Genomic DNA, 9582 nt, shown 5'->3' with positions numbered 1-9582 from the left:
ACGACGCTCCCTCCCCTCCTCCCCTCTGTTACGTCTCATCAGTGTGTATGTGCATGTCTTTCACTGGACCGTGGACTGCTGGAGGGCAGGGCAGAGCCTTCTTCTAGGACGCAGATGGTGCTCGGTGCATGCTGGGTGGCCAGCTGACTGTGCGTCAGGGAAGCCCATGGTTGGGGATGGGTGAACCTGGAGGCGATGGAGACACCCTCGTCCACAGGTGCTCCTCCTATGTGGACAGCTATAACGGGGACATCCGCTTCGACAACATCTACATCAGCACCTACTTCTGTCAGATCGATGAACGCAGGAAGAAGCTGGTGAGTGGGCGCAGCCCTGCCCAAGGGTGCCCTGCTCTGCGCCCTGTGTGGCTTCATGCTCCAGGAGGGCAGAGGGGAAAGGGAGAGGGCGCTCAGTGTTCTCACCGTGTGGACATTTTTCCCAGGGCAAGCAGACTCTGCTGCCACTCCGCAGCGCTGAGAAGAAAACCGTCATCTTCCCCTGGGACCCCACTATCCAGGCCGCAGAAATGAGAAATGTGGTGAGGATGGCACGAAGGGGAGGCCCCTGGATCCTACTAGAGGCGGGATCTGCAGGAGGGAGGGCAAAGGAGTCAGAGGGGACTCCATGCCAGGGCCAAAGGCGCTGCCCAGCTCTGCCCCTCCTGCTCCCTGGGCAGATGAGGGAGCTCATGGAGACACTGCCCGTGCTGCTGCTGTTACTACTGCTGTGTGGCCTGGACTGGGCTCTCTACTCCATCTTCGACACCATCCGCCACCACTCCTTCGTGCAGTACTCCTTCCGCAGTGAGCCCAGTCCCCACTCCAGGCTCCAGGCCCGAGAGACATCCCCCTGGAGAACTCCCACCCTTGTGCAGACACCCCTCCCCAATTCTTCCAATTGCATCACCTCCTTCTGCATCTCGGCCCCTCCCTGTCCTCCTTAGGGTCAAATATTAGCCCAGCAACCTGACAGCTATCACTGGGGCCCTCTGTTTCCACCCCCCTTTATATCTACCAAAAGGAGAAATTAGTACTCAGTGAAGGGATGGAAAGTCCCGTGCAGTTGAGGAGTATTTGTATGCCTTGACCTCTCCCCTACATCCAGTCCCCAACCTGCCCCATCCCCTTAACTCCAACTCTTTCCTGACTCCCCGCCCCACACACACACCACGTGCCCTATTCTGGCTTCAGGCAGTCATAAACTGGAGGTGAAAGTCGGGGGAGACTCCATGCTTGCCCGGCTTCTTCGGAATACCATCGGGGCCCTGAACACCTCCTCGGAGACGGTGGTGGAATCCAACAACATGCGTGAGTGATGCTGAAAGTTTGGATCAGAGGAATTGAGGGCTGGGAGGGCCAGGGTCTTTCCAAGACAAAGAGTTGGGGGACTGGGCCTTGGCTGTGGCAAGATGGGGGTTGGCGTGCTTGCATTGGAGAAATTAAACTAGGGAACATCAGGTCAGGCTTGAAGAGTTGGAGGCTGACAGACTTGGGTCAGAGGAGTCTGAGGGCTGGGGCTTTGGGGCCAGATGGTCCCAGCCCTCTGGAGCAGTGCTGTTTAACAGAACTTTCTGCCGTGATGGAAAATTTCTACATCTGTGCCAAGTTGAGTAAATAGCCTCGTGGGCCTAGTGGCTACAGTACCGACAGCACAGCTCTGCAGGGTGAGGGGCAGGCAGGAGGAGAACAGGGTAATCAGAGATTTAACCCACACGCCACTGGCACGGGGAATGCAACCCAGAGCCGCGGCCGGTCCTGGCAGACCCCCGACAGGCCTGCCTCCTCTGCCAGCCTGCCTGCCCCAGCCCGTGCCCCTGAGTGCCAGGGCCTATCTGAGGGCTGCACTACCAAGCAGCCTGCTAGTGTGTCTCTGCCTGCTCCAAGCTTTCGGCTACCGGCTCCGGAGGGTCATCGTAGCCTTCTACTTCCCCAAGGTGCGCCTCACCCCACCCTCTCCAGCCCTGCATGCACAAGCACACCAGCCTGAGCCCAGCTCCCCACAAGCCCCATCTTTGGGGAATGTCTTCCTCCTCTGTACTGTCTCCCTGGCCGCAGCGTGAGAAGAAGCGGATCCTTTTCCTCTACAATGATCTCCTGAGGAAGAGAGCAGCCTTCACCCAACTGAGGAGGGCCACCATCGTGAGGCGGGCGCGACAGCAGAGGGCTCCTGTAAGTCCAGGCCTGTGCCCCTGGCTGGGTCTGAGAACTGAGGGGGAGGGGCATCTCCCCTCAGTCCACCCAGCCCCCACCAAGGCCCCAGGCCTACTGATGCTCAGTGAGTTCTGATGGGATGCATGCCAAGGGCCTTGGTCATCCAGCTCCTGAAGGTCAAGGCTGTGGCCATCTCTGTGCCCCAGGATTCAGCCCAGCCTGAGATCCTAAGTGGACCATTGGGAAGCAGGCAGAAAAGGGGAATCAGATTTGATACCATCAGGTCAAAGGAGAGCAAGAGGGGTTCATCAAAAACAAGGGACCCAAGGCAAAGCCACAGGTTCTTCTGAGGGCTTCAGACCAGAACCTCAGTGCAGTCCCATCGGTGGGTGGGGTGGGAGATTGGTGGATGAGGGGAAGCAGGTGGGCTGGGGATCAAGGAGGCTTCATGAAGGGGCATGCAGTGTACAGAAAGAGCACACCGTTGGAAGAACCAGGGTCCAGTCCACACTCCCTCATTAAGCTGTGTGACCTTGGCCATGGTCTTCACTGGACCTCAGTTTTTCCTCTGAAGAATGGGGAGTTTGGACAGATCTGTAAGGCCTGCTCACTAGAGATCAGTAATAGAGTGGTGGTCAGGTTTGGGGCTCTGGTGCCAGAGAGCCTGGGTTTGAATCCTGGCTCCTCCCCTTATTACTATGACAATTGCGTGATCTTGAACACACTTAAATGCTGAGCCTTGGTTTTTCCCTTCTGTAAAATGGAGTTAACTACTCCATCTAGTTGTAGTAAGGATTAAAGTTTCACTGAGTGAGTTTCACTGTCACGGTGCAGGCACATAGCAAATTCTGTACGCGTGTTAGTTGTCACTGTATGATCCTAGGCAAGTTAGTTGTCACTGTATGATCCTAGGCAAGTTGTCACTGTATGATCCTAGGCAAGTGATCACTTCTCCAAGCATCAGTTTTCTTGCCCGAAAAAGAGATGATAACAACAATATCTGCCTTACATGGTTATTGTTTGAATTGAGTTAATTTACTTACAGTTTCTTGGTACAGTGCCCAATACTATTTAAAAAGCAAGTGGCAGTCACTCTTATTTAATCAGCCCTAACAAAGCTCATAAAAGTGAGAGACTGTGTTTGCTTAACTTTTTCCTCCAGTGCCTAGATCCCCCAACTCCCATGACACACAGTAGGGGCTGAATGAATGTCTGATGAAAAAAATGAACATATTACAGGAGGAGGTGAGCTCCATGTCCTTCTATTCCACCATCTTGATCCAGCCTCCTAAGAAACTCACTGAAAATGAACATACTATGATTCTATGACCAGATCATGGAGTTAACTGGATTTTGATGGGTAGATGGAAATGTGAAGGGCATTCATTCCAAGCTAAGGGAACAGAATGTGCAAAGACTCAGAGTCCAAAGGGAATGCCAAGTGCCAGAGCTAATCTAAGGAGAAACTGGCACAGAAGATGCAAATTTCAGGGAGGGGTAAGTTGGAGCAGAGGCTAGAAAGAGACCAGACTGTGGAAGGCTCAGAAGGCTAAGCCCAGGAGTTCTGCCTTTGTTTGGCAGGCAGTGGAGCCCCTGGAGTTTCTTTCTTTCTTTCTTTCTTTCTTTTTTAACATTCATTTATTTATTTGGCTGCGCCAGGTCTTAGTTGAGGCACACAGGATCTTTGTTGCAGCGTGCGGGATCTTTAGTTGCGGCATGTGGGATCTAATTCCCTGACCAGGGATGGAACCTGGGCCCCCTGCATTGGGAGCATGGAGTCTTAGCCACTGGACCACCAGGGAAGTCCCAACCCCTGGAGTTCCTTTTTTTTTTTTTTTTTTAATATTTATTTATTTATTTGGCTGCTCCGGGTCTTAGTTGCAGCACACTGAATCTCCATTGCTGCCTGTGGGATTTTCTTTGCGGCATGCGGGATCTTTTAGTTGCGGCACGCAGGCTCTTAGTTGTGGCATGTGGGATCTAGTTCCCTGACCAGAGATCAAACCTGGGCCCCCTGCGTCAGAAGCGCGGAGTCTTAACCACTGGACCACCAGGGAAGTGCCCCCTGGAGTTTCTTGAGCAAAGAGCATCTGGAAAGGTGGCCTGAGAATTCCTGGCAATTGTGCGGAGAGAGGGTGGGAGAGCATAATGAGCCAGGCTTGTGATTTGGAATCAGGGTACCTGCGTCCAGGCAGGTTTGACTGTTCAGTCTGTGCCTTTGGGGAAGTCACTTAACATTTATGAGATTCATCTTTCTCATCTGTAAAGTGGGGGGGAACACAATAGTGATAGTCTTATCTGCCCTACTCACTTCTCAGCCCCACGGTGAGAATCAAATAAGGCGATTTATTGTAACGTGATGCTGGTAGTTGCTGTTACTGGCTGGGAGAGAATCGAGGCTTCATCCTCCCACTCTCCATCACGGAGTGAGGGAGGCTCTCTAGGACCCACTTGCATAGCACCCTCACCCTCCAGGGGTCTTCTTTGCCCAATCTAGCTTCCTCCAACATGTGGGCATAGTCAGGCCTTGAGACTTCAGACAAGAAGCGCTAACAGGCTCTAAACCCCCCTTGCCTCCCAACAGCGCCGCCACCTGGCGGACATCCTGCACCACCGCTGCCTGCCCCTCTTGCGCCCCTGGCTGCGCAGGCGATGCGTGGTGTGCCAGGCACCCGAGACGCCCGAGTCCTACGTGTGCCCTACGCCGGATTGCGAGGCAGTGTACTGCCGGTCGTGCTGGAACGACATGCGGCAGCGGTGCCCGGTCTGCACACCCCGTGAGGAGCTCTCCTCCTCCGCCTACAGCGACAGCAACGACGATGCTACCTACGCGGAGTGAAGAGGCGTCCTGTTGGCTCTCCCACCCGCTCCTTCCTGTTTAATAAAATGCTTTGTACACGCCTGCTGCCCGCGCTTCGCAGGGGTCCGGTACGGGAGGGTGAGCCGGGCAATCGGGAGAACTGACCCGCCTGACCCGACAGAGCGGGGCGGCTGACTTGAGGCCAGAGGGCAGTGAAGCTGCTAGGAAGGCGTCGGGACCCAGGGCCGGGTGGAGGCGCGACTCCCAAGGCGGTCGGACCGGGCCTCGGCTCCTATTTTGCACAGTAGCCGGGAAGCCGCTGTGCAGATCAGCGCTGGCCGTGCGGGAGTCGGAGTCATGGGCTAGGTCCACGCCTCTTTGGGACCCGGCGCACTGTGGGGGCGGGGCCTTCCGAGGGCGGAGCCTGGCTCTGGCGGGGTGGGAGGGGGAGGGGCGGGGCCTGGTGGCTGCGCCGAGCCGCTAGGTGAGCGAAGCAGACTCGGCAGCCGCGGCTGCTCGGCACTCCGCCCAGCACCTGCTGCCCTCGCCCGACCCCGGGCGCCGCTGCCATGCGGCTGGCGCTGCTCTGGGCCCTGGGGCTCCTGGGGGCGGGCAGCCCTCTGCCCTCCCGGCCGCTCCCAGATATAGGTGAGTACCCTGGCAGCAGTGGGCCGAGGGGCGGACTGGGAGGACGCGCAGGGAAGTCGGGAAGCACTGGGGTCCTAGGGTCGGCCGGAGACCCCAACCAGAGTGCAGCCCGCCCTGGTCGGCTGTCCTGGGCCGAGGGCCCAGAGACTGGGCGATGGAGTGGGAAGGGAAGGAGGGATGCCGGCGCCCCCTACTCTGTCATCCTCTGCGCAGTCCCCGCGGACACTTTCAGGCTCCGGGACCAGGCACCGGAGGGCCTGGCCCAGCGCCCCCTCAGGATCGCGGTAGAGGGTCTCTGCTCCCCAGGACTGATGTCTTCGCTCCTCTGGGGCCTAGCTGACCGTTCCACCCGGTGCCAGGGCGCCGAGTAGGCACGTCTCCTAGGGTTTGGCGAAGAGGATACTTCCTGGCCCCCATCCCAGACCTGAGCGGCCAGGCATCCCTCACCCTGGTGCTGATGCCACCAGAAAGCTGGCTGAACGGGAGGGGGCCCGGGAGGAGCCAGGAGTGGGGAGAATTTGCCAGGAAAGAGGCTGGGACACCAACTCCTCCTTGGAACTTTCACTTCCCGCTGCTGTCTTGGGCTGGGGGCCGAGAGGGCAGGCGGGGGTGGAGTGTCCGGAGGAGAGAGGGCCATTGTGGGGATGGGGGGCGGACTCCGGGAGGAAGCGGAGGCTGTGGGGAGCGGGTGTGCCTAACTGGGCATGAGGGGTATTTAGGGAGGGGGGTGTTTGCAATGTTCACCCAGAAATGGGCGTTCCCGGCATCTCTGATGTGAGGAAAGGGAGGGTGAGTGGGCACCGGGCCACAAGTCTTCGCCCAGTCCCGAGAGGGGGCGTTCCTGGGCGGAGGTGGTTGGGAGGGGGTAGGAACAGGCGGAGGGTCCCTGTGAGAACCTGGGATGGGTCTGAGGGGGACAGGGGGGGGCCACAGACTGGGCAAACTGAACTTTCTTTGGGGGCTTGTGGATGGGTTGGTGGGATGAAAGGGAAAAATTGGAGAGAAGCCCCCGCCCCCTCCCTCTAGTATTCTTTAAGTCCCAGCATGCAATGCAAGGGTCCTTCAAGCAGAGAAGGGCCTTGATGTGCTGGGAGCCAGGTGGGTCAGAGGGCACCAGCCACCCCCAGCCGTGGTGCTGATTCTCTCAGCACTCTCTTGGGGTGTCCTGGGAACCCTGCAGGTGGCACTGAGGAGAAGCAGGCAAGGCCAGAGAGGGCCCTGAATGGGTCTTCGGAGCCCCAGATCCTTCAGGACAACCTCATGCTCAGCCTAGCAGAGGTACTTCAGGTGAGCCTCTCTCTCCCCTCGAATAAAGAAATACACCCGCACCACCCACCACCCTGAATAATCAGGTGTCTCCAGGCAAAGACTGGCTGAGGAGTGGGTGAATGGACCTCACTGTAGCATGGCCATCCCAGGTCTGGCTGCCTCTCCCTCTGCACCCCAGCACCTGGCTTCACTTATCTCGCTCTCCCCACTGCACACACATCTGTCTGCCTCAGCCCCACCCAACCCTTCCATCTCCACTGGAAAATTCTGAGGCCAAACTTGCTTTCTTGGTCTCATGTTGTCAGCTTTTTCAGTGGGGAGACTTGGAGAGGGTCAGGGCCTCACCAAACACCCTCCCCTCCCAATTCTAAAGCTGACTCAGAGGAAGGGCTGGGGCCTGCACTGGGTCCTCCATGATGCTTCCTCTCTGGGCAGGAAGCCGAGAAGGGGCGGCTCAGATACCTTCCTTGACCTCCCCACACAACCCCCCAGAACAATACCCCAGGCCAGGCAGGGCTTCCTGGCCCCTCCCTCAGGATCCCCCCACCAATGATCTAATCATTGGTACTCTCCTAAGGGCCTGAGGTTTTCTGGTTAGAGAAGATAGGAGTTTCAGACAGGGCCAGGGAGGTGACATGCCCTCTGGTGCCCACAGACCAGTCTGCCCGAGGCTTTGCGGATCAAATTGGAGTTGGATGGTGAGAGTCATATCCTGGAGCTGCTACAGAATAGGTAATAATGATAGTGGTAACATTAACAATAACATGGCTAACAACTTATATAGCATCCACGATGTACCAGGTACTAAGAGCTTGAACTCATTAAATCCTCATAACAACTCTATAAGGTAGATACTATGATGTATTATTATTGGCCTCATATATGAAGAAGTCAAGGCACAGAGAGGTTAAATAACTCTCCCAAGGTCACACAGCTAGTGGGTGGTGAAAACTAGATTGGAACCCAGATAGCCTGACAGAGTTTGTGGCCCAACCACCATACTCTGCCGTCTCCAGGGGAAGCAGGAAGCTTGCAGGGATTGCCCAGCCCCCAGCCACCCCTCTACCACCTCCAGGTCTCAGGCTGTCACTGCACCACCCTGGGAGCACTGCCCTCCTTCTTCTTCATTCCACAGGGAGCTAGTCTCAGGCCGTCCAAGCCTGGTGTGGTACCAGCCTGATGGCACCCGGGTGGTCAGTGAGGGACACACTCTGGTGAGTCAGGTCATCTTGTGCCCTGTTTCTGGCCCGAGGGAAGAAGGAAGTGGGCAACTGGAAGGTGCCATTCCTGGAGAAGGGGAGGACACTGCCTGTCCTCACCCACAGGCTAGCCTCCTGGGCTCAAACCTTGGCCTGGCCTTCCAGTTGGCACTCATGTTTCTCTGCTGTAGGAGAACTGCTGCTACCATGGAAAAGTGCAGGGCCACGCCGACTCCTGGGTCTCTGTCTGCACCTGCTCCGGGCTCAGGTACAAGGGGTCAATTCCACGAAGGTGGAGAGAGTGAGCGCAAACGAGGCATGGAGCTGAAAAGTTTTCTGACTTCCTGCGTCTTTGCATAGGGGCTTGGTGATCCTGTCCCCAGAGAGAAGCTACTCCCTGGAGCTGGGGCCTGGGGACCTCCAGGGTCCCCCTGTTATCTCCCGGCTCCAAGACCTCCTCCTGCCAGGCCACACTTGTGCCCTGAGCTGGCCTGCATCTGTGCCCACTCAGGCTCCACCAGAGCACCCCCTGGGACAGCGTCACCTTCTCCGGGTGAGGATGAATGGCAGGAGGGCTGGGCTTCTGTTGTCCCCAGGGCTGGCCCCTGGGCCCTCAGAGCCATTTGTTCACAGTAACAACTGCTCCTGCTAATGGAGCAACTTCCCAGTACCAGGCACTTTGTGAACATTATCTCCTTTACTGATCCCAGCAACCCTGGGAGGTAGGTGCTATCTGTAGCTCTATTTTAGTGAGAAAACTGGCTCAGAGAGGTTAAGTGACTTGGCCAAGGCCATTCAACTAATAAATGGTATATCCAGGATTTGGATGCAGGTACTTGACTCAAACTCCTCATCTGTCTTATGATCCAAATGCAGAGAACTCTCACTGGGATATAGCAAATACATAGTTACTGATCATAAAGCAATAAGAAGCCAATTTCCTAATTTATTCAATGGGGATAATAAAACTACTTACCTTATAGGATTACTGTGAAGACTAAATAAATCTATATACGTACATATATATATGTAAATGCTTAGAACTCTGCCTGGCATACGTTAAGTATTTGATGGTATTGGCTATTACTCTTTTTTTTTAATTTGGAAAAAGCACTGAATTTGAAGCCAGAAAAGCAGGGCTCTACTCCCAGCTTCTAAACCTATTCTTTGTCCATCTTGGGCAAGTCCCTGGCCTCTCAGGTTCTCTGTAAAATGGGCTCTTCACTCTCTTGTCTGACCACACAGAGTGGTTGTGGACACAGCCTGGTCAGCCCTACGCGGCTGCTGGTGGTGTGTGGTGGGTGTGCCTGATGCGCCTTCCTCTTGTCCACAGTGGAGGAGGGACGTGGTGACAGAGACCAAGATTGTTGAGCTGGTGATTGTGGCTGACCATTCCGAGGTGAGCTTGCTGACCCCTGCAAGTCCTCCCCTGACCTCTGCCTGCCCTGCTGCCTTTCACGGTCACCTCTCTTGACCCACAGGTCCAGAGGTACCGGGACTTCCAGAGCCTGCTGAA

At 56.2% G+C, this 9582-nt stretch overlaps 2 protein-coding genes across 7 annotated transcripts in view; both read left to right on the top strand.

The window, feature by feature from the left end:
• DCST1 (DC-STAMP domain containing 1) overlaps window positions 1-5047 on the top strand; it is a 15815-nt gene extending 10768 nt beyond the window's left edge. For both annotated transcript variants that reach the window (XM_007457974.1, XM_007457973.1), the window contains 7 exons: window positions 218-317; window positions 443-538; window positions 677-803; window positions 1191-1307; window positions 1791-1933; window positions 2055-2168; window positions 4735-5047. In XM_007457974.1, the coding sequence (XP_007458036.1) occupies window positions 218-317; window positions 443-538; window positions 677-803; window positions 1191-1307; window positions 1791-1933; window positions 2055-2168; window positions 4735-4989 (952 nt within the window). In that variant the 3' untranslated portion in view covers window positions 4990-5047. The remainder of the gene's footprint in view (window positions 1-217; window positions 318-442; window positions 539-676; window positions 804-1190; window positions 1308-1790; window positions 1934-2054; window positions 2169-4734) is intronic.
• A 472-nt stretch (window positions 5048-5519) lies between these two features.
• The window catches only part of ADAM15 (ADAM metallopeptidase domain 15), a 10020-nt gene continuing 5957 nt past the window's right edge, over window positions 5520-9582 (top strand). For all 5 annotated transcript variants that reach the window (XM_007457972.1, XM_007457971.1, XM_007457969.1 and 2 more), the window contains exons 1-8: window positions 5520-5598; window positions 6779-6885; window positions 7523-7599; window positions 8003-8081; window positions 8258-8334; window positions 8427-8619; window positions 9400-9465; window positions 9548-9576. In XM_007457972.1, coding sequence (XP_007458034.1) covers window positions 5520-5598; window positions 6779-6885; window positions 7523-7599; window positions 8003-8081; window positions 8258-8334; window positions 8427-8619; window positions 9400-9465; window positions 9548-9576 — 707 coding nt within the window. The remainder of the gene's footprint in view (window positions 5599-6778; window positions 6886-7522; window positions 7600-8002; window positions 8082-8257; window positions 8335-8426; window positions 8620-9399; window positions 9466-9547; window positions 9577-9582) is intronic.

The sequence above is a fragment of the Lipotes vexillifer genome, unplaced genomic scaffold (assembly GCF_000442215.2).
Source record: "Lipotes vexillifer unplaced genomic scaffold, Lipotes_vexillifer_v1.1 scaffold238, whole genome shotgun sequence".
Taxonomy (NCBI): Eukaryota; Metazoa; Chordata; class Mammalia; order Artiodactyla; family Lipotidae; genus Lipotes; species Lipotes vexillifer.
Note: the sequence above shows the minus strand (reverse complement) of the source record. Positions and strands in the feature narration are given on the sequence as shown.